This window comes from Lutra lutra, chromosome 13 (assembly GCF_902655055.1).
Source record: "Lutra lutra chromosome 13, mLutLut1.2, whole genome shotgun sequence".
Classification (NCBI taxonomy): domain Eukaryota; kingdom Metazoa; phylum Chordata; class Mammalia; order Carnivora; family Mustelidae; genus Lutra; species Lutra lutra.
Window position 1 is genome coordinate 75,518,269 of NC_062290.1, and position 23,601 is coordinate 75,541,869.

The 23,601-nt window shown below is 54.3% G+C and overlaps 1 protein-coding gene across 7 annotated transcripts in view; it reads left to right on the top strand.

Moving 5' to 3' along the window:
* RGS3 (regulator of G protein signaling 3) overlaps nucleotides 1–23,601 on the top strand; it is a 119,166-nt gene that overhangs the window by 54,066 nt on the left and 41,499 nt on the right. For 5 of the 7 annotated variants that reach the window (XM_047699393.1, XM_047699395.1, XM_047699394.1 and 2 more), the window contains 2 exons: nucleotides 4,226–4,269; nucleotides 11,101–11,223. In XM_047699393.1, coding sequence (XP_047555349.1) covers nucleotides 4,226–4,269; nucleotides 11,101–11,223 — 167 coding nt within the window. Of the gene's footprint in view, nucleotides 1–4,225; nucleotides 4,270–11,100; nucleotides 11,224–15,615; nucleotides 19,704–23,601 lie in introns of those variants that run through there. The other 2 variants (XM_047699397.1, XM_047699402.1) reach the window with 2 other exon arrangements.

The following is a 23,601-nucleotide window of genomic DNA, read 5'->3' on the forward strand; positions in this document are numbered from 1 at the left end:
GGAAGATGGTTTGGACGAGCCCTTGATGTTCTTTCCCAGCTCTGACACCTCCACATGGACCCTGAGGTTGCTGTGAGATGCTGGACGGTGCCCAAATGTCCTACCTCCACCCCTTGGAGTGCAGTTTGGGGTGCTTGGCTGGGAATTAGCTGAATCTTCCCCTCCTGGAGCCCTCAGACCCAAGCCTTGAAGTTAGAGTCAGCGTGAGCTCAGTCTTCCACTGGGTGGCAGCTGGTCAGAGTGGGTGGTGCGGGGCCTGAGGTGTTGCAGAGAAACCTTCCAGATGCTGAGCTTATGTGAGCAATAGCCTTGGGCAGGCATGGGTTCCTGGAGGTGGGGGCCACATTCTCTGGGCCAATGGTGGGGTGAGGGTGGCCCAGGCCCGCTCTCCTCAGGAGGGATGACCACGGCTACCTGAGCCTCCTGGACTGACACGGGTGTTGGGGCATGTGTGCGAGTAGGCGCGTGTCCTGGGCTTGCTGGGACAGTTGGGTGCAGATGCGTTGTCATGCCCTTCCCGGTCAATGTCAGCCAGCCAACAGTGAACGTGGCTCCTCGGGGACATAGCTCAGTGACACTGAGCAGTCAGGTGCATGTCCCATCCCTGAGATTTTGCTCCAGGCCCTGCCTCCTCCCCTGAGACAGGCTTGTGGGTCCAGTATCCCCCTCTCCTGCAGTCAGAGTTGGAGTGGTGGAACCCAGTGTCCTGAGTCCCGGTACCCGTCTTCTGGCCCATGTCCCTGGCCCCCACAGACACCTGCCGCCGCAGCCAGGGCCTGAGTGAGGGTTTTAAGAGGTCCACGTGGGGCCTCCACTGGAGCTTCTCGTGGCAGAATGGTACCTGATGAATGTGGCTCATGCCTCCCAGCTGTGTCCCTTTCAAGTCAGCATGTGGGAAAAGTTCAGTCTGGGGCAAAGAGGATGGGAATGAGGAGCACACGTGGCCTTTCCTGTGGGCTAGGGCTGGTGAGGGCTTTTCCCCGGAAGGCGAGAATCTACCCCACCCAAGGACCGATGACTCCTGTGTGTGACTCGCCTGAATGGAGCTTGGCTCTCCCGGCCAAGCGTCCTCCTAGGGTCTAGCACGAGGCTCAGAACATTGCCGGTGCCCAGTGAATGTTGCTTGACTGAGTGAATGTGTAACTCACTAGGAGACTAGAAGCGCTGCCCAGCTTGGGGGCTGGAAAGCACCCTTCTCCAGAGCTCCCAGCTGCTGGTGGCCACTTAAACCTTAAGCTTAAACCTTAAGCTGGCCCTCCTCCTGCCCAGCATCCCCCCAGCTTCAGCAGGTCTGAACGGCAGTGTAATGGGAACAGGCGGAGAGCTCGCGCTAACAATTGGGACATCTCTGGTTGTCCGGGGCCCATTGTGGCCTCTTCCTGTCTCTGTCGCCCACTGGCTTTGCTGGTCTTTTTGTTTCTCCCTCCCTGGGTGGCCAGCATCCCGCCCACAGGGTGTCTTTCTGGCCTGCTCTGGTCTCTCAGGATGGCCTGGAGATGTCCAGCTGATTCTTGGGCTCTCCATCCACCCTGGGGAGCCAGGTGCGCAGGCTTGGAAACCCAGCGGCTTAGGTCCCAGCTGCTGGAATGCTTGGAGTTAAATTTAGTCAGTTGACATGTGCTGAGTGCATTCTCAGCGCCCACCTGAGAGCTGGCTGCCAGGTGATAGCAGGGGGAGAGTCATGGTCCCACCTCTGGGGGCGTGCAGATGTGTAAACCGGTGCGAGGGAGGGGGAGCAGAAATGGGACACAGGGGTCGGAACACGGGCTTTAGAGGCAGCCGTCCTGGGTTTAAATCTCAGCTCTGCCCCTCACTCACTGCATGCCTGTACAGCTTGTTTTCTCTCCCGGGGTCTCAGTTTCTGCAACTGGAAAATGGGAACAACATGCCTCCTGGCTTGTCACACAGCGTAGGGAAGGCTTGGCCGATGGTTGAATTTGGGACCTCAGACTAGGCTGGAGGGGGCTCTGGGAACATGACAGAGGAGTCAGACTTAGGAGGGGAAAAACATCTCTGTGCCTCTGGGACTCTCTCTGCACAGTCCACAGTCCTTGGTAGGAAGCAGGGTTCACCCAGGGGCCGGGGACTTCTATGGAATTTCAAAATGGTGACGGCAGTTGGACTGTTGGATGGAAAACCCAAATGTGGGCTACCTCTGTGTCCCTTTTTACTCACCCCACATTTCCACACTCTGGAAAGCCCAGAGCCCAGACTTGTGTCCCAGAAGGACTCCTAAAAGGGTGAGGTTGCTTGCCTGGCTCAGACACCTCGTGGCCTGCTGTTCTGCAGCTGTGGCTCCTTCCTGGCACCCTGGGCTCCCGAGGCTTGCTGTCCCTTTATGAGGCTCCGAGCCATGCTGAGCACTGCCCCCATTCCGTCCTTCTCTCAAGTGCGGCCAGCACAAGGCTGTGACACGGAGCCTATTTCAGGGGCGGTTCGGGGTAATGTGGGAGGGTGGTGGGCAGGGGGTGTCAAGGCCCAGGAAAGTTGTCAAGCAGTCGTCAACCACCCCTCGCCGTAGGGAATATGTCTGAGTTTCCCCCCAACCTCAGCCTCCTGTCTCCCTGAGGCTCCCCTCTCCTTGGCTTCCCCCCGCCCCTTCTAGAGCCTTCTATTTTCTCACTGCCAGCTTCTAAAACCCACATTTCTGTTATTTTCTCACATAGATCTTTTTGTTTCTCCCTTGGCACTAAGATCTGGTTCTGGAAAGTCAAGGAGACATTCAGTACGTTTTCTTAAACAAAAGAAACCACCTCCCCTTGTCTCTACCCTCAGCAAGGCAAGAAGTTGGCAGAAACCTCCAAGTGAGAGTTTCTCAAACATGATGGACTTCGTAGGTGGGGACTTCTCCCTCCCAACCCTCCTGTAGGTGGGGAGAAGTAGAAGGATTTCTTCTAAGTCCAGAGAGTACCCCCCGCCACTTACTTTTGGCCTCTTTGTCTCTGGATCTTGCCGGCACCTCTCGCCCTCGTTTTGCCCAGGGAACTGCCCACGTGCTTGCTCCAGGTGGGGGGCCTGGCTGTCACCCACACGAGGGTCCTCCCTCATGACTTTTCTTAGGAATTGGCTTGACCCACTGTCTCTGTTACTTTGTCACCTTTACTTGGCAACACATTTTGGTTTATTGGACCATTTCTTTGATTCCAGTGTGTGTTGAGCCTGTTTCCTCACATGAATCATGGACGATAACAGCCCCTGTGTCCTAGGGGTTGTGGCAAGGGCTGGGCTTATGCACGGAAAGCACGGGGCACAGTAAGCATGTGGGGTTTTCTACAGGTGGAGTGGTCTTGAAAAGGACTACCTGCCCAGTGAGGTCAACTGCTTGAAACTCAGGAAGTCCCTAACCGTCCCTGGTCTGTGCCCAGAAGAATGAAGCCCGGTGGGGAGGGATGCCAGGTTCCAAGGAGCAGCCCACAGTAGTCAGAGAAGGTGCAGGGCTTCTTCCACACGCTTGCTAGCCGTTGAGCCACACCTTGTGCTTCTGTACTTTGTTGCCTGTGCCCATGCTGTGCCCATGCCCTCATCCTTTCTTCCCATCCTGCATTCAAGTTCAAAAGGATCCTCCTGCAAGAAGCCTTCTCCGGCAGCCAAGGTCATCTCTTGGTCTGTGTGTTTCCGAAGCAGTCTGAGCAAATACAGCTTCTGTAGTTCTTCCGCCTTCACTCCTCTGCGGGAGGAGTGGGGAGCCTGACGTTCCCACCCAGTGGCCTCCCAGGTGGGAGGTGTGAAGAATGGGTGAATTTGGGATTCGAGACCGGGGCTCTAGGAAGACATACCAAGGAGCCGGGCCTGGGCTGGGAAGCCGTCTGTAGGCAACATCCAGCCCATGACTGGAGGGGGATCTTGAATCTGTGTCCCTCTGGGTCCCTTAATACAGGGAGCATGGAAAGAGGGAGGCCTCCTGAGATGGGCGACAGCTTCCCTGCCCCTGGTGGTTTGAGGCCCCGAGGTGCTCCTGGATACCTGTCCTGGGGGTGGGACCACAGCATTCCTTGGGTGACACTGATCTGTGGGCCAAGGCCCTATTGCCATGTCTCCATCTGCTTAGTTACTTAGTGGGCTTTCCTCCAGCGATTTCCCTGTCCCCTGTGCCTGTCTCTTCCTTCTCCTCCTTCCAGGAGGTACCACATACGGGCTTCTGGACGAGGCAGGTGGCGGTGCTAGGGCAAGCTGCTTGGTCTCTGGGGCCGACGCTAACTCAAGTCTCACTTTTGTTCCCTCCAAGGTTCTTCAGAAGACCTGAAGTTCTGTGTGCTGTATCTAGCAGAGGTGAGTCCTTGCCTCTAGATCCACAGAGAGCTCTGTGGCCTGGCACTGGTGAGAAGACATTGGTCTGGGTGTAGTCCGGGGCTCTGGGGCCAGGCTCTGTAGCATCTCATACCGTGGTCCTGGGCAGGGTTGCTGCCCTGTGAAATGGGGATAGCAGTCCCTGCCTCAGTGCCTCTCACCTCTGTGTGGAGGAGCAGTGGGCGCAGAAGTGTCTAGAAGGGGGGATGCCTGGGTGGCTCAGTCAATGAAGCGTCTGCCTTTGGCTCAGGTCATGATCTTGGGGTCCTGGGATCGAGCCTGTGTCAGACTCCCTGCTCAGCAGGGAGCCTGCGTCTCCCTGTCCCTCTGCCTGCTGCTCCCCCTGCTTGTGTGCATGCTCTCTCTCTCTCTCTTTCTGTCAAATAAATAAATTTTAAAAATCTTTAAAAAGTGCCTAGAGAGGACAGAAGGACACTGTGATCCCCTGCTCGGGACACCCTGGTCTCCAGCACCTGGCGGGGTCATCATGAGGGTGTGGCCTGACACCCATGCCTCACCTGATTTACTTGGTTGGTAGTCTTTCTTCTGGAAATTGCCCTGATTCTTGTGCCGGCCTTTCTTCCTCTTTTTCCAGGCAGTCCCACCCATGACCCCTCCTACAGCATCTTGTCAGTATTTTATTTTATTTATTTTATTTTTTTTTAAAGATTTTATTTATTTGTCAGAAAGAGAGAGAGAGAGAGCGAGCACAGGCAGACAGAGTGGCAGGCAGAGGCAGAGGGAGAAGCAGGCTCCCCACAGAACAAGGAGCCCGATGTGGGACTCGATCCCAGGACGCTGGGATCATGACCTGAGCCGAAGGCAGCTGCTTAACCAACTGAGCCACCCAGGCGTCCCTATTTTATTATTTTTTAAGATTTTTATTTATTTATTTGACAGAGGGAGAGAGATCACAAGTAGGCAGAGAGGCAGGCAGAGAGAGAGAGGGGGAAGCAGGCTCCCTGCTAAGCAGAGAGCCCCACTCGGGGCTCGATCCCAGGACCCTGGGATCATGACCCGAACGAACGCAAGGCAGAGGCTCAATCCACTCAGCCACCCAGGCGCCCCTTGTCAGTATTTTAAAGTGTCGGAAGGTAATTGCACCTTTACCTGGGCCCGCTAACGCAGGCTAAAGAAAACATTAAGCGTCTGTATTTTGGGCTGCAAGGACGCCCACTCAGTGTGACTGGTATTCCTGCTTGTCTTGGTCTGATCAGAAACACATATGGGCAGTGCTATGCCTTTGTTGAACAAAATCAGGCAAACCACTTACTGCCTGATATAGTTTGGGAGATGCGTATTGTCAGATCAAGGGTTTGATCACAGCCACTGAGCCATCTAGACTCTTATATTTTCAGCAGATTTTCTGTTCCCAATCTCATGTCTGCTCCTAGGAGCAGGGGCAGTATCTGTTCCAAGCAAGGATTCATTAACCCCGTTTCTGTCCTCTGCTTCTGCTTACATCCGTCCCTCATAACAGTCCTGGGAACTGGCCAGTCTTGTGGGACAAGACGCTCTGGGCAGGACATGGTCTACACTAGCTGGCCAAGAGGAATACACCCTTTCGAGAAGGAGTGTGTATGTCGCTTGTGACTGAAAATCATTCCTCTGGTTCCTGGCCATGAAAAGAGATGCAGGCCTCCGAGAGAGTCCCCTGCGGGGACCAGACACCTGGGGGAGAAGACAGAGTTGACCAGTTAGCTTCACGGGAGGGCAGAGAGTTCCAAAGGGCAGCAGGGATTGTTGGAGCTGAACTGGGGACCTTGGCTGCCCCCTGACCCAAGGGCCAGGAAGGCATTGGATGTCTCCCCCTGCCCCATGTTGGCACTCCTCTACCAGGCCCAGGAAGCAGCCAGCAGAGGCCCTGCAGAGCCGGTGGGGATTCAAGTCCGTGGAGCTCTGCAAACAGCCTAGCAGCTGTGAACAAGGCTGGGGAAAGCCAGAGCTTTGGCCCCTCGGCCTTGCCCCTCCGGCTTCCAGTTCTCCCTGGCAGGGCCTGAGATGAAGCTCCAGGTTCTTTAATGCCGGGAGAGCTTCCTGCCAGCTGGTTTGTGCGGCCCAGAGAAAAGCACTTCTGCTCATTGGCTTCCAGGGACCTGGGACCTCCCGGCTCTCCAAAGACTGCCAAAGGGTATTGATCCCCGGCCTTTTAGTTCAGTTAAAGTGCCAGGAGTTCTGAGCCAGAGGGGCTGGAAGATGCGAGCTCACAGGCAGCCAGAGGCCTCTCTTTTCTCCGTAGAAGCTGTGGGGAGAGGCACGTCTGGAACCGGAAGCCAGGGTGCCTGCTTGTCCTGCTTGTCCTGTGGTTTTGGATCCCATGGGGAGCCCCAAACTCACGTCTTCACGGGACCTTCTGACAAGTGGTGTATCTTCATTGTCTAACACGCAGGTGGCTCCTGGAAAAGAAAGTGTGGCAGGAGAGTCAGGAGTTTGAAGGGTTTTCCATGGAATCCAGAAAGCCTCAGTTGCCTGGCTGGCCCCAGCTTTGGGTGTTTCCCCGAAGTAGGTCTTGGATGTGATTGTCCTAGGCAGTGCTCGGCCCTGGGGCCTCTGTTCTCCTGGACAGGTGTCCCTCAGCCCCTGCAAACCCAGGGGACCAACGCAGCCCCCTGCTAGCTTGAGGGCACTGGGGTCCCTGGGACAAAGGGCATGTTGGTCAAGGACTGTTCGCTTAGAATCTGATCCCGCACTCCATTCATTGAAGAGTCTGTGCTCTGGGGTTAGGAAGTCCTAGACTTGAATCTGGCTCTGCCGTTTCCTAACTGAGTGATCTGGGCAAGTCACATACGCCTCTCTGAAACAAGGCTGAAACAGGGCCTACCTGGCAGGGTTGTCGTAATGATTAAATGAGATTCAATAAGATACCCTGACCAAAGCACTTAGCACAGAGTCTGGCACACGGTGAGTGCTCCGTAAATGGGAGTTATTATTATTGTCAGCTTCGTAACGGGGGGGAGAGCTTTTCGTATTCATTTGTTCTCCATTAGAGACATCACTAATGATTTATTGACCTTTTAAAAAGAAAGCTAAGAGGAATATCTCATGTTCCTTGTAATGTACACACAGAGTTATACAAATGTGGTCAGATTACAGGCTCTGGAGGAGGCAGAAGGCAGACTTTGACTCTCCTTTCCTGAGGTCTCCTGGGGCTGCTGACTTAGCCTCTCCAAGCCCCAGTGTTCTCGTCTGAAAAATGGTTAACAGCTGTGCCTTTCCTTCCTACCTGGGTCGTCAGGTCATTAGAACTAAAAGAGAGGCTCGTCAAGGCGAGTGAACAAACAGTAACAGAAGGGTTTTGGTTCCTACAAAGATAATACTCATTCAAGAAAGAGGAGGTAAGGCAAGACAGGGTTCTTAAGGAGGCCAGGAGGACCTGGGTTTCTGGTTGGATTTGAGGATGTTTGAATGCAGAGGCCCAGGCCCAGTACTGCCCCATCAGGAGCCCTCTCTCTGGGTGAGTGACGTGAGGATGCCTTCAAGGCTGCTTAGGGCCGCAGCCCTGGATTCTGGTATGTGAGGGCTCAGTGTGCAGTGGCATCAGAAGCAGTGAGTTAAATCATGTGGGGATTAAGAGAAAACATTCATATCGAGCCCCCAGGCAGGCAGTGGGGTCCCTGATTTGGACAGATGTATGCAGATGGGAGTTCAGCTTCTGGAGGGCGTTGGTTCTGTGCGTTCTCTCTTTACCAGACCAACCTCCAAAGCACCTAGAGAGGAGCCTGGGGAGCAAGGAGCCCCTCAGATGTTTGCCCATCTAGGACAGCCAACCCTTAACCCTTGGCCAGGCCTGGGTTTAGGTCTTTGTTAGCTCAGAAGGCTTCTGGATTCCCTAGACTTAGGAGGCTTTCCGCTTCAAGCTCTCAGGGCCAGAGATTCAGCCCCGAACTCTCCTACTGAATCAGGTCATATGGTCATCATCCCAGGCAGAGGGAAGTATGATTTTCTAAAAAGAGATTATCCACAGGGCAGGGAAGAGGAAGTGGTTCTTGTGGGTGTCAGTAAAATGGACAGAATCACAGCCTCTACTTGGCAAGGTTGTTGGAAGAAGGGCTGAGACCCCACTGGTGAAGCACTTAGTGCTATGAGGGGTATGCATGTCGGGGGGTGTCTCAAGATGAGGACCCTGGCAGCCCTGTCACTGTGAGGGGAGGCTCTCCTGCTGTCTTGTAGGAAGGGGCCACTGTCCTCAAACACAGAGCAATGTGGAATAGTACAAAACGGTTCCAGCGAGCTCTGTAGCTGCTCTGAGAGCTGCTGGCTGGCATTGCTCTTTGAAGGCCTTTGTGCTCGGGTTGCTTAGGGCAAAGGGGGAGCATTCCTGCCAGCCCTCAGCAGCCCAGCAGCCTCTGAGGGGGCCTCCTGGGTATGGGGGAATCAAATCTCAATGGGTGTTTCTGCAAGGCTCTGAGCCTTCCTTCTGCTGCTCACTGACATTAAGAGCTGGAGGAAGCCCTCAGCCACTCTGAGCCTTGGTTTTCCTCTTCCTTGGATTGGGAGTAACCATCTAAGCCCTCCCTAACTCTTCGTGGGATTGTCAAGGTCAAAATGAGAGCATGGATGGGTGGGAAAATACTCTTTAAAATGAGTTAGATAAAATGAATTGTTATTAAGGCAGAATTCCTGCTTTGGCACAGAAAGGGAAGAGGAGGTCTGGCTCCGGGAGATTAAGGGATTTGCTGAAGCCGAAAGAGCTAGGTAAAGGCAGGGCCAGCTTTGTGGAGAAATGGCCTTTCTAAGCTGGAAAGGACCAGGGTCCTTGCCTTTCCCCTCACCTGGCAGGGGAACATGATGAGACGGAACACAGGGCCCTCCGGTCAGCTCCTACCCTAGCTGGCTTCCCTCCGGGGAATCTTGGGGTCTTTTTTGCTGAGCTTGTCCTTCCCCTGCAGTGGGCTGGGGGTTCTGAGAAGTGGAGGAATCTGTTGTTAAGTGGGAGGATTTCCTCCCCATATCCGCCCAGTTCCCTGAAGCTAAGAGGAGGCAATTTCTTCCCACCGACGCGTTTAGGAAGATCAGCTTCTGAGCACTTTGGGGGAGGAGAGGAGTGGCTGGTGCTCTGGGAACACTTAGCATGGGAGCCGGCCCCGCCCCAAGAGTGGCATCCCTGAGGGCTGGCGGGGTAGTGGCAGAATTGAGACTGTTGCATGTGGTAGTTGATGATGCTGGTAACCATCTCGGCTCAGAGCCCTCACATGTGCTGTTCCTTCTGCTTGGAAGAGTTTCTCCCAAGCACTTGCCTTGCTGGCCTTTAGTATTCCAGCCTTCACCCAAGAACTGCCCCTGTAGAAAGGCCTTCTCTGACCACCAGGCTCAAGCAGCGCCTCTGCCTTTTGGCCTTTTCCCAATTAGTAATGATATTATTTCGTTGTTTATTGGTTTATTGTCTCTGCCCCAACCTGAGTGCCAGAGCTCAGTCTCTCTTATTTGCTTCTTCATCCCTGACCTAGTAGAGTCCCTGACATGTAGCAGGCACTCAATAAATATTTATTAAATGAGCAAAGTGTGGAGTGATAACAACGGTAGCTGCTGTCTGTTGAGGCCTCCGATTGTTCTCCTGACTTACCCGCTCACGAGCTCTGAGAGGGGGTGATGTCGTTACCGTTCCCACTTGACAGCCTTTCCTGAGGTCCACAGGCAGGAAGTGGCAAAGCTGGAATTCAAGCCAGGCCTGTCCAACTGCAAAACAAGGAAGGACTGCATAGAAACACTGTCTTTTTCTCAGTTCCAAGCCATCCAGCTCCTACTCTCAGCTCCCTGGCTGAGCTCATGTAATCACAGCCCTGTGAGGTTATAATCAAATTCCAGTGGAGTCGGAAAGAGCCTGCAGTCCCCTGACCAGAGTGTTCTAGAGTGCATGATAGCCCTGGGCCTGCTCGACTGCCTCCAAACCCACCCCCGCACTTCCCCCCCAACATGTTCCAGCTCCCCAGGGCCACCTCCCTGGGTCTTGGCAGTGCCCTGATGCTTGTGCTACAGCTGGCCTGGCTTTGACCTCGTCCCGGAAGTCTCTCCAGGAGCGAGAGCTTACTGAGGCCGTTACTTGCCAAGGACTGTGCTGGGTGCAGATGGAAAAGGCCTTCCTGGAAGGATTTTCTAGTCTAGTTGGGGGGACGAGATGGCACTTGACGAAGTTAGATGGCAGAGCGGGATGGGAATGACAGCAGTGGCCGTGCTGGTGTCTGTCCTTGCACTTGGCTGGGCTGAAAGACCCCAGGTCGGGCCAGACCCAGCTCCTGCGCCAGGCACTGGTGTGGCCACGTGACTACGCCTGCCAAAGACTTCCTGAAGGGACCTGAGTTTCTGTTTGAGTTCTGTTGTTATGTCTGTCCAACTGCCCATCTAACCTGGGCTTTGTGATCAGATCCTGAGCCATGGTCGGGGGGAGGGGGTTTGTGAGCGGGAGGTGGGGTCCTGACTCCATAGGGCATCAGAGGGCTGGAGACCTTGGCCCTCTGGGTCCCCCATGTGTTCCCCCAGCTGCCGCCTTGTGCTGCCTGTCCCCGGGGGTGACCTCACCGTTTCTGTCCTGTGGCTCTCCACAGGCCTCCACTGTGTTGGGAACTAACGCCTCCCCCCGCACACAACCCGCGGGCACACACCGCGCGCTCGCCAGCTGGCCCCCGATCCAGCTTCCCTGCTCCTCGGGCTGCCTCGATGTCACTGGGGATTAGTGTGCATTTGTGGCTTTTAGCTGGCCCTCCCCTCCCTGCTGCAGCCTCACCCTCTGGAATCCGGGGATGGGCTTGGGCCTGGGAGCCCCCTGAACCAGGGAGCAGCCCTGACCATCCTCTCCTCTGTTTGCCCTGACGTCAGAAGGCAGAGTGCTTATTCACTTTGGAAGCGCACTCACAGGAGCAGAAGAAGAGAGTGTGCTGGTGCCTGTCGGAGAACATCGCTAAGCAGCAACAGCTCACGGCTTCGCCCCCGGAGCGCAAGGTAAGGGCCTTGCTGGCAGCCGTGGCCCGGGCTGCCCGGCTTCCCTTCCCCAGCCCGGACCCTCAAGCCTCTGCATTGAGCCTGGGACCAGCTCCAGCTTAGGACTTGGACCTGAGCAACAAGCTCTTGGCAGGGAAGCCCGTGCTTGAATGTCTCTCCCTCTCGGCATGTCACGGGGTCCACTGAGTAGGTTTGCTTGGCTCAGGTAGAGCGACGGTGCCTAAGGGAGCATGGCCATCGCTTCTCGGCTCCATTAGATGGTTTGCCTCCGGCCAGGTTGAATTGGGGTTGGCCTTTTGTTGCCGCCTGGCAGGGAGGCGCCCTCTGCCATGGGGTAGGTCATGCCTAGGGGTAGTGCACTGGATGTTTGACGCTGGCCGAGGGCTGGTACCATTGGGAGGCAATGTCCGCAGTGGAAACTGTTCTGGTTTGATGCAGGCCATGGCCAAGTGGAGCCAAGTAGAGTTGGCTGGGGATGGGGGGCCAGCCAGCTGGAACATCGGGGAAGATTAGAGCCTCCCTGCTGGGGCTGACTGGAGATGGGTGCCCCGAAGCTGGTCCAGTGCCTGTGGAGGGGATGGGAGCCAGGTCATGGCTTCCCCTTTGTCAGCCGGAGGCCAGCCACTGGGCACAGCTGTATTTCCCATTTGTGAGTCATGCAGGTGACTTCTCTCTACTGAAAGTGTTGGCCATTTGGGGGTTTGGTGTGGTTGGCTGCAGAAGGATCTGAGTGGGTGGTCTGCTGGCTCGGGGCGAGAGATTGAGCCAATAAAGCTGGTGGCCAGGTCTTCTTCCCCATACGTTTGGCAGGCTTACGGTGGGGGCTGCCGGGACGGGCCTGCCGAGGACAGGGGACTTCTGGGCAGCCGCGCCTGGTGTGGCGGCAGATAGCAGCCCCGCGACTATTCCCTCATGAAGGGAGTAACAGTCTGAGAATTTGGTCATCTCAGACTTGGAAGTTATTTTGTTTTATACCAGCCAGAGACAAGAGTAACTTGACGAAGGAGGACAGCCCTTTGACTCACGCTCTGCCACTGGCTGACAAGTCACTTGACCTTAGGCAAGTCTCACTACTGCTCAACGCTTTGGTGTCCCCATCTGGGAACAACAGTTCCTCCTTCAAAGGGTTACTGGGAGAGGGAAATGAGATGGTACAGACGCAGTTCCTGGCACAGTGCCTGGCACGCACTGGATGCTCGCTCAACCACAGCGGTGGGGACTGCACTGCCGCACCCCCCACACCCGCCAGCTCCTTGTTGCTACTCTCCCATTGTCAGGCTCTTCTGCTGATCCGAGACCTGTCGCTGACACTGTAGGCTGCCTGGTATCCTTGATCCCGACTTGGTCATGGTCAGAAACCAGGCCATTCTCTACACTGGGGCGGTCCCTGGGATGATTCATGGTTGAACTCATGCCCCCCTCCCCCAGCTTTCTTATATTTTGGGTTTAGCTCCTTCTGGTGGGTGATGGGGAAGAAGTCTTTCTGCTTCAACTTCAGTGTTTTCAGGCTCTGGAGTGTGTTGACAAATGTCTTCTCGGTGCCTGGGGTGGTCTCTCCATCTCCGGTTGGGAGGGCAGTGTGAGTGGCTGAAGGTAGTCCGAGTTTCCGAGACAGGCTCTGGGCCCTGCCGGCTGTGGATTTGGCTGGCGGACACTGGAAGGACCCCAGAGTTTGGGGCCCGGATTTGGGGCCATGCCAAGACCTATGGGCGCCCTGGGCTGGCAACAGTTAGGTAACTCTTCAAATCAAAGCTCTTTAAATGTGTGTTTACTGGAGCAGCTGTGTGTTGGGGGGAGAAGGGTAAAGAAAGAGCACTGGGACAACCTCAGAACTGCCCGCTTGCCTGCGAACTAAACCCTGCAGTGGCCCTGTACAACCCCACACCCACCATCCTAAGAAGGGACTTATGGAAGCACCTTCTGTTAGGCAGGCGAGCCCCCTTGGGGTCTCAGGCCCAACCTCCCCCACCACACACACTTCAAGAGTCTTAGCAACTTACTCCTTCTGGTCCATTATAAAAAGCTCCTTGAGAAAAATTCTGGTAAATATGATTTTCTCCAGGCCCATGGAGTTCCAGGAGCGCTCTAGCAACCTTAACAACTTGGCCTGGTGGCCATCCAGCTGACTGGTCAACCACCTGCACTCAGGTCCACCAGGTCCTGGCAGCCTCAGAGGTGACCAGGAACGTCTTTGCCAAGGGCTAGGCCACAGCCTTTCTGCTAAGGTTGCTGACCTCCAGGGAGAGAGAAGAGGGAAGGCCAGGCAGAGCTTAGGCCCCAGCTTCTTGCTTTTCAGGCAGAAAGAGTCTTGCTTGATTAATTTGTCCTGAGTAGCATGCCTTTATTTATTTATTTATTTATTTTAAATGCCTTTTCTTTGTTCTTTCTGAGAATGCTCCACCGTCTGCCGTCTGCCGGCAAAAGGGAAGCCTTTGCCCAGGCTGCTCCCTGCCCCACCCCAGATGCCTCTCTGGGGAGAGAAGGGTTTGCAGGGGGTACTCCCCGGAGTCCCATGCTGCCCCTTCTCCACCCTGTTCAACCGTGTTTGCTGATCCCTTGGAAGGGGGGGACCCTTCATACACCTCAAGGAACGCAAAGTTCTTCTTCCCAAGCTTGTAAACCGTAAATGGGACGCCCTGAACATGAAATGCTTGTTGGGAAAGGCAGAGGGTGGTGGAAGAAGATGGATTCCAAGAACAACAGAGAGACAGATGGGCCACCACCTGTGTGTGACTTCTGCAGCAGTTCCCTCAGTGGTCCTACTCATGCATTGGTCAGGTGGCTCTTTCTAGCTCTTTGAACTTTGGGATGGTCTTGAAAGCTTCCCAGGGAAGATCATCATGGAGGGCCTGGGAGTATGCAGTCTCCATGAGAGAACCCTGTCCTACAGATTTCCATAGGACTGGATTGCCTGTGAACTCTAATGCCTGCAGAGGCCAGGTCTGTTGGGGCAGTCACAGGCTTTCTGTGCTGTCCCTGGAGCACCAGTGGGTTGCAGCTGGGGTTGGGGCCCTCCACTGGGGCAGTGTGGACACAACGAGGCAGGCAGTGTCCAGCCTGTACCCCTTCTCTGGGGGCTCCTTTGCCTTTCTCCAGCTCCCTTGGAGCTGCCCGCGGTTAGGGAAGAGGCTGCCCTGGGTCACCCACGTGAATTCTCCTTCTCTCTGTACAGTTAAGACCCAGCTTCCTTCCGCTCCCCACACCCTTCTTTCTCATCAGAACTCTCCTTCCTTACTTCAGTATGGATTCCTAGAGGGAACCTGCCTTTCTTCTGCCTCGGATAACTTTCACTAGACTGCCCCCCATGGGGAGGGAAGCTGGGATGCTTCTAATCTAGAATAACTCACAGGTAGTCCTGCCTGGGGCCAACGGGGGCAAATAGGTGCATCTTTCTTTGGTTATTCAATCAAACACACAAAACAGATGACTCCTCTGTGCCAGACACTGGGTTAGGTCCTTTGGGGTCCCAGAGATGGATGGGACCTATCCTATGGAACTTTCCTTTCACTGGGCAGAGGCGACTAGGAATGGTAAGCCACAGTTTAAAGGTGAGCCTGTTGGGGTCCTGAGAGCCGTCTGGCTGGGTCTGGGCCGCACATTCACCGTCCACTCTGGGAACCTCCTCTGAGCCCCCACCACATGCACGGCACGGGCCTGGGCCAGGGGAAGCTTCTGAGGAGAGCAGGCTGCTGATGGCCGTCAGGTAGGAGAGGGGTGCAGGGCAGCAGGAACAGCTCCGTTCTCAGGGTGCACCCTGGACTCCACGGTAGGAATGCACAGATGGATCCGCCACACTCTTGCCTTGCAAGATCGCAGTCCAGGGGCAGAGACAGATATGCCAACAGACTGCTCAGAAATAATCCGGCAAGTGATATGGGAGGCGTAAACTCTGACCACCCTATGAGCTCAGGAGAGGCACCGAGCCTCGCTGAGACTCAGTGTTTTCATCAGGAAAGTGGACGGATTGACGGGGTTCTCAGGACGATTAAGCTCGTGTCATGTGCACACAAGAAGAGCTCTGTGAACTAGCCGCTCTTGTTATCACTTGAAAGCTATGTTTATATAGGAAGATTCTTCTAGTGGCCTTGCTTATTGAAGCTGAACGCTGCTGCTCTGAGCACATGGGATGCGTGCTCCAGGTCACTGCCTGCTAACCAGCTGCTGTATTCTGGGGCCCAGGCAGGGAAACTGAGGCCTCCCGAGTGTCCTCTGGCTCTGAGCCTTCTCCCAGATGGGACGCCTTGTCATCTCCACTGGTCAGCTAGAGGCGGGACCCAGGAGATGCCAGGGTCTGTCCGAGCACCTTAGGAAGGAACAGGGGCAGGTCTTGGAGACAGGCAGCCCTGGCCTGAGTAGGCAGCGAGCTAATTCCAGTTCTGTCTGGTTCCACAGAAACTCCACCCCTATGGCTCCCTCCAGCAGGAGATGGGGGCGGCCAACTCAACCAATGCTACCCAGGATAGAAGCTTTACCTCATCAGGACAGACTCTGATTGGCTGAGCAAACCCAAGGGCGGGACTCTGCTTCTGGCAACTTAACCCTTTCTTGGGCATCCCCTACCACACAGTAACCTCACCTCAACTGGATCCAAAACGGAGGACCAAGATGGTGGGCCTAGGGTCATCTGAAGGGAGTGGCCCCACGGGTGTGTGTGTGGACTGGCTTCAGAAGGACCACAGTGGTGTGAGAGGCTCTGTGGGCACGTGCCGACTGGCATCAGAAAGTCCCAGATGGAGAAGACTCCCAACTTTTTCTCTACGAGGAGAAAGGAGAAGAAAGAGCATCTGGGCTTCCCGTGGTGCCAGTGCCTGCTTTGGGGGCACAGGAGAGGTTGGCGGAGGTCAGCCCTGCTGGAGAGCAAGGTCATCAGCCTCCGCTGCCAGAAGACATCTCTAAGCAATCACTTCTTCATCCGTTCTCATTCATTCATTCCTTCATCCGGCAGATATTTTATGCCAGGCTCTAGGCTAGGAGCTGGGGATTCTGTGGAGAAGGAGGTGGATATGGTCTCTGCTCTTATCAAGATACCAGTCCTAGTAGGGGAGTGAGCGTTAAATAGATACACACACACACACACACACACACACACGCATGCACAAGATGACAAACTGATCATACATGAAGAAAAGGATTCCTTTAAGAGAGAATATTACTTAGATTGCTATGGGGGGTGGGGTCAGTGGGTAGGGAATATAATAACTTTAAAGTTGAGACCTGCAGGCCAGAAAGGAGTTAGCCAGTCAAGGATTTTGGAAGCAGTGTTCCAGGCAAATGGAACAGCCTGGGGACAGTACCTGAGATGGGAAAGACCTTGGCCTGCTGGGGCTGGCAAAGGCTAGTGTGGCTGGAACTGCGTGAGGAGGCAGACCAGGAGGGTGGGTGGGGCCAGATCACGCAGGGCCACGGTGGTTAATGTTTTGCTGATGTCACTCTAGATACAGTGGGAAGCCACTGAAGGCTTTCAAGAGAGGGACAGCCTCAGGTACATTTCTAGAAGAGCAGAGAGCCCAAGGAGGCACCCAAGTGGGTATAAAGGGATCACATACGGGGTCCGTTCAGTCTTCTGGGTGAATAGCTGTGGTGGCCTGTCCTGGGTAATCTGGGGAGGTAGATATGTGACTTTCCAGACGTTGGGATACAGTAGAGGCTCTGGGCTGAGAGGAGAGAATTCCCTGGCCCCCATCCGCCTTTGTTCTCCACTTTGTCTTGTTCTCTCAGTGATGCAAGTGAGCCCTGGAGCCTTCTTCACAGAGCCTCCTCCTGGCTGCGCCTGGGTGGGCAAAGTGCTGAGTTCTAGCAATGGCCCTGGAAGGTGGGAACAGCTGGGGCTTCGCCTGGCCCAGGTGGGAAAGTTCACAGCCCCCAGGCCTCAGTAGAGATTGCCCATCCTGTGCTGAATGGCCCAACAGGAAGTTGGGACACAGTCCTCTAGAAACAGATTGGTTTGCTTTCTGCAGAGCGCCCAAGGTTCAGGGACTGGGGCTAGGTGTGGCTTAGCTAAAGGAAGACCAATTGGGGGAGAGTGATTAGAGCCCAGCCTGGTCACAGCCTGGAGTTCAGGCTTGGACAGCTCTCCTACCCTTCTTTAACTGCCAAGACCTAGAGGGAGGGAAGCCAGAGGTCACAGGTCTGAGTAACACAGGTCGGACACAAGAGGTATATATAGGACCACATTCACTTGCATAGAAAAAGGGGATCAAAGAGGCTGGAGAGATGGCTCAGGCCAGAGAAGCCCCTGGACCTTGGATGGTCTCTGCCTCGTGTCCTGTAAGAGCTCAGTGTCTTTAGAGAGGGCTCTTATGCCTGGTGAGGTTATTTAGCTGCCGTGGCCACTTGAACTCCACGAAGGATGGCCCAGAAGGGAATGCTATATCCCTCACCTCCCATGTAGGCAAGATCAGACACCTCCTGAAGAGGGGACGGCATGTATCTGCCAGTGACCGTGCTGATGTCCCAGCCCAGCAGGGGAACAGGCCCGTGTCTGGGGGCCTAGACTCTGCCCGCAGGGTTCATTCTGAGAGGCTGAGCAGCTGCCTCGGCAGAGACAGCAAGCTGCGCTTGGATTTCATTTGATTCCCTTATAAAATGACATTAAGGGGAATGCGAGGCCCGGGAGGATCGCCTGTCTGGAAAGGCAGCAAGCTCGACTCTCCAGGACCTGGTGACCAACCTCCGCCCCCCAGACTGTTGCCGAGGACAGGAGCTCTGGCTACCAGGAAATGGAGAATCAGAACACAACCCGGAGCCCTGGGGACAGGGCTTTCCTCCCAGCTTGTCCCCGACAACCTGCCGACTTGACTGGTGCTCCCATTGGGGTCCTAGGCCCAGCCGGCCGCTGAGGGAGCAAACATCAGCTCCTGGAGGGCCTGGGCCCGTCCATCTGGGGACCGTGGGGAGCCACAGCACCACTGAGGCTCTGCCTCTCAGATGGATGAAACAATGCCCTGGGCTCCACGGGCTCGAGAAGATGAAACATGACCGAGCGGCTGCCGCTCTTCAGCGTCCCTGGCCGTCCCAGCGAGGGATGATGGACATGCTATGGAAATGGCATCTGAGAGTCATAATCACGGGAAACATGGCTGGGCCCCGCCCTCCACATAAATCATGCTAAGAAGCCTACACAATGGTCTCTTTCCTGATGGTCCAATTGTCTTCATTTGGTGTCTGGGGCCTGGGAGCCGGGAGGATGGGAGCAAACCATTTATTGTTAAAAAGGCCATCTGTGCGATTTGAATACAAAGTGATCCTTTAAGTTCTCCTCACACCCTCAGATCCCGTGTTTTCTGAGTTCTCAGGCGCTGGGTCTTTTGAAACTCTGTCTCTCCTGGAAGGAGCCATGCCGGGTCTCAGCTGGCCTGGCCTTTTGACCCTTTGGGAGCTGGGACCTGTTGGAAATAAGGACATTTCTTTATGTATGTCCTGTCTATTTTTTTTTTTAATCTTTTATTTAAACATTTTTCATCCACCAAAGCCCGCCTTTCTCACACATAGCCCCAGGTGGGGTTTGCAGAGGGAGGGTGGAGGCTGTCCCTGGGAGGGTTCCTCACAGGGACAGCGGGGCCTTCCGGGGTGGCAGCCAGGGTCCCCAGGCATTATCTCCCCAGACCACCAGCAGCCTCGCTGTACGGGTAAAAGGGCCTGGGACTCAGAGAAGCTAAATGATTAATCCCAGGTCACACGGCTGACAAGAGGCTGAGCTGGTCTTCAAGCCAGGGCCTTTCCATCTGACCCACTGCTCGTCCCAGATGCAGAGGCTTGCTCTTTGCGGGCGGAAGCAGAGAAATCAATCATCTCCTTCTGGAAGAGGGAGGAGGATGATATCGTGCGTGTGGAAGCCGTGGCCCTTTCAGCTCTAGAGGAGATGCCTTAGGATAAATGAATGTCTTGTTCTCCGCACAGTGGAGACTAAGCTCCCAGAGTTCATGTGTCCGAGGGGTAGCCCAGAAAAGCGCAAGAGCTTCACACCAGATTTGATATGAAGGACAAGGGAGAGTTCCTGAAGGCAGGCTGTCAGGGGGCGCTGGAACGGTCGCTGAATGGCCCTTTCCCTTTCGACTCTGGCATTCTAGAGGATCAGCAGACACAGTACTGGGTACTCAGCAGCAATGGAACTGGGGCCAAAGGCAGAAGGGGATAGCTGCAGGTTTAGGGCCTGAGTCCTGGAAATAGGCCTTTGGCCCGGGCCCCGTCAAGGGCAGGGAAAGAGTCGGCTCTGCACTCTGGGCCCAGATTTTGCTAATTGACTAGTTCTAAATCTCAACTCCAAGTGACTGGGAATCAGCTGGACTGGATTTCAGACACTCCCCCTAAGAAGCAGGCTCTTTTCCCTAAACGGCTCAAGTGTTTTCCAGTCTCTGCAGCCTTCTCCTCTCCCCGGCTTGCTGCCCATCTGGCTCTGGACAGACTGCCGGCTTCACCATCTTGCTCTTCTCCTCTGCCATGGTGGTCTTCTTGTTTTAGCTCTTTTTTTTTTTTTAAGATTTTATTTATTTATTAGACAGAAATCACAAGTAGGCAGAGAGGGGGAGGCAGGCTCCCTACTGAGCAGAGAGCCTGATGTGGGGCTCGATCCCAGGACCTGAGCCGAAGGCAGAGGCTTTAACCCACTGAGCCACCGAAGCGTCCCCTTGTTTTAGCTCTTAAGGAAGACAGCACAACCTGACCCTCCATACTGTCTTGACCTTATCTTCCCTCCAGCCTTTCTCCGAACAGGGCCACCATCCTTCCCTTTTTCCCAGATTCCTGGCTTAAGGGCAGAATGATAACATGGGGTGGTCGGGTGAGCATGTACACTGTGACCTGTGTTGTCTCTTTGATCCTCACTCTGGCCCTCATGAGGTTCATTATCCCCATTACACATCTACTCTCCTTACACCCAACTGGTAGAGAAAGACGCTGAGTCTCAGAGAAGTTAAGAAACTTGCACAAGTTCACGCAGCTGGGGTGGCGAGGATTGGACCGTGGTGGCCCAGTGCCAGGGCCCCTTGGATCGCTCTGCATTACTGCTTTCCGGCTATCACAGACCAGCCAAGCAGCTTCAGACCATGAGGGAGGCTGTTTAGAATAAAGGCCGGGTCTCCGCTCGGCTCTCAAGGCTCTCGCTGGGAACGCTCTACTCTCATTGTGTGGCTCCAGTCTGGCCGCCCTGGATTATTTCAACCCTTCTCCGAACTCTGTGCATTCGTATTTCGGCCATTCCACCTATGGTTGCCTGCCTCCCTTTGTGGCCCCTGCAGGCCTCAACCTTTAGGGCTCAGGCCCATTCCTGAGACACTGTTCTCAGACGTGCGTCAGAAGTGCATCAGAAGTCCTTGCTTCCTTCTCTGTGGCCCCATGGCATTCACCCTTAACAGTGCGTTAGGCAGATATGTCTCTTCTGCAAGACTGTGAGCTCCTTGGCAGCCAGTAGCCATCCTATCTTGTCTGTTTCTTTTTCTGTTACTGCCCTATTCTTGGTACACACTCAGGAGATGTTGTAGAATTGAATTGGGTCCTATGGTTTGAGACTCTCATGTTCTAGAATTTAAATAAGGAAACTGAGTCTCAAACCAGGGAAGTGACCTGGCCATAGTCATGGGCAAGTTAGTGGCCAAGCCAAATCTCCTGACTGTCTTGGCTGAGAGCTTTCTCTGTTGTGCCTCCATTTGGTGAGAGCAGAGCCTGGATCCCCACGTGTTTTACTAAACAATCTGGCCAGGTTCATTTCAGGGTCATGGATACTACCATAGTCTATGCTGACTCCTGGCATCCTCAGAGACAAAGGAGAACTGACCAGAGCTGCTCCTGTGGTTCTCGTCCCCAGATTTGTGGGGGCTCCCCTCTCACTGAAACTCTTGCCCTCAGAGAAAACCAGAATAGGATTCTGAAGATCTTAGTTCAAATCCTGATGTTGCCGGTAACTCACTGTGGACTTTGGGCAAATTACTCTCTCTCTCTGATTATCTGCTTCTTTACCAAGAAAAATGAGGCAGTTGAGTCTAGATGAGCTCCAGGAGTCATCTTCAAAGCCTCAGAACTCAGTAGCAGGTTAAAGGGAGAAAGAAAACAGACAATTTGTTCTTCACATTGGAACAAGAGTGTATGCATGGTGGGTATATGCAAATGTGTGGCTAATGTTCATCATGTGGTTAATATTCACATTAATATGTGGTTAATATTCATCATGTACTCACGATATACTTACAGATTTCGTACTGGAAGGGATCCCTATCATAGGTACACAAATTATGAACACACACCTGCCTCCTCCCACCCAAAGGTACCTCCTTCCAGGCTGGCCCCCGGGAAGCCAGTACAAGGAGCTTCCAACCCCAAATCCTCACCCCTTCCTTCTTCTTTTCTACTCATCAGACTCCTGTTTGAACTTCACATATATGTGTTCTTTAACCTTTCCCACGACTGGGTCTATGGCCTATGCTGACTTTCAAGTGGAATTTGTGGTAATCAATACTCAGTACCTTTCATTTCTCGTGTAGTCAGAAATCTCCTTCAGACTCTTCCCCAGAAGTCACCCCTGACATTTTTCATTGCCTTTAATGTATATCTTCTTTTACTCAAACACTATTCCAGGTAAATTTCCTAAAACAGTGTCTTTCAAATGGGAATGACTTTCTCTGATAGCTTTCGGCTGTTGCTCCTCGTGGAAGAACATTAAGGTTAAGTAGGCTAGCCCAAGAAGCTGACCACCATTTATAACAGAGTTTTCAGTGGGAGAGTGCATTCTGAGACCCGTCATCAACTCTCAGATAGACCTTGGGAACACAACTCAATACATACCCAGGAGCCAATGAGTGCAGTGTTTATTTTATGAATGACTAGAGTTGGGTTTTTTTTTTTTTTAATTTTATTTGTTTGACAGACAGATTACAAGTAGGCAGAGAGGCAGGCAGAGAGAGAGAGAGAGAGGAGGAAGCAGGCTCCCTGCAGGGAGCCCGATGCGGGGCTCGATCCCAGGACCCTGGGACCATGACCTGAGCCGGAGGTAGAGGCTTTAACCCACTGAGCCACCCAGGTGCCCCGAATGACTAGAGTTTTGATGGAACCACTGAACCTTTGAATGGGGAACTGAAAATCCTCCCTCCTCCCACACCAAGATGGGTTGATGAACAAGCTGATTTATAGAAACCAAGACCAAGAGAGGGGCAAGAACCTGGCCAAGGGCCAAGCAGTTGGTGTTAGAACTGAAACTAGGCCCCATAACTTAAGCTTCTAGTACAGTGTTCCTCTTCCGTGACTTTTGAATAGTTGGCCAGGTTGGGGGTGGGAGAGGGCACAGATGTCCTAGAGACGCCCTCCTTGTCTCACTCAGCTGTGTTGTCATTAGAAAAAGTAAGTCACCACTTTGGGCTGTAATGGAAATATTGAGAAACGGCCTGGCTAATGGCGTGGGGAGAGGTTGTCTAGTCGGCTGGCTGGTCTATAAATTCCTGGTGTGTTCCTGCTGGAGCAGAATGAATGGGGCTGCTGTTCCACCTGGGGCTCTGAGCGTGGCAGGACTGGTGGAGATGCTCCCTGTGCTCTGTTCTAAAAATAGTGGTGGGAATGGAGCTGAGGGGAAGAGGAGGGGGGGATCCTTTGGGAGCTGGGTGGGGCGCCTCCCCCCCTTCCTCTTCCTGCCAGGCTCTATGTGAGGAAGGGCCATAGGTTCAGAGAATTTAAGTCTGGGAGGGTCCTGGAGCCATCATCCTTCACACCCTGTTCATGCACAGAAGAGGAGGCCCCGCGGGCCCCAAGAGGGGAATGGACTGGCCAGCAGTGGCTGGGCCCAGGGAGAAGATTTCCGCTGGCAGGCTCTTTTCCCCCTGCTGTTTCGGCAGGGAAGCTGCAGGCTTTGGGAGGCTTTCTCTCACCGCCTCTGGGTGTGCACAGAGCCTGGGAACTCCTGGGGCCGGATGTGGTTGGGCTTCCTGAGAGTCGCCCAGCAGGCGAGGAGTACTGGCCAGTCTGCCCAGAGCCCTGACCTCTGCCAGTGGGCCTTCTAGCGCCACGCCTTCCCTTTGCTGGTGTCCCCACCCTTGCTAACTTGTTCTTCTGTCACCTCCTGGACGGTCTGCGGGGACGGCAGACAAGGGCCTACAGGACGGAGGACCTACTAGCTCAGGACCTTTCTCTGCCCTTCCTCAGGAACAAGGACACCTAGCTAAGGTAGAGACAGGGGCCTGGGCCCAAACCCAGTTTTGCTTCTCAGTAGCTGTGCAATTAGTGGTAGGTGTCATCTGTGTGTCTACCTGTATGTCTACCACCTACCTAGTGGTAGGTGTCATCTGTGTGTCTACCTAGTGGTAGGTAGCATCTGTCAAATGAGATGAGGACCCCTATCTTGCTGGATTCTTGGGAGCACTTGAGGGGATGGGCTGTGTGAAGTCCTGGCATGCAGAA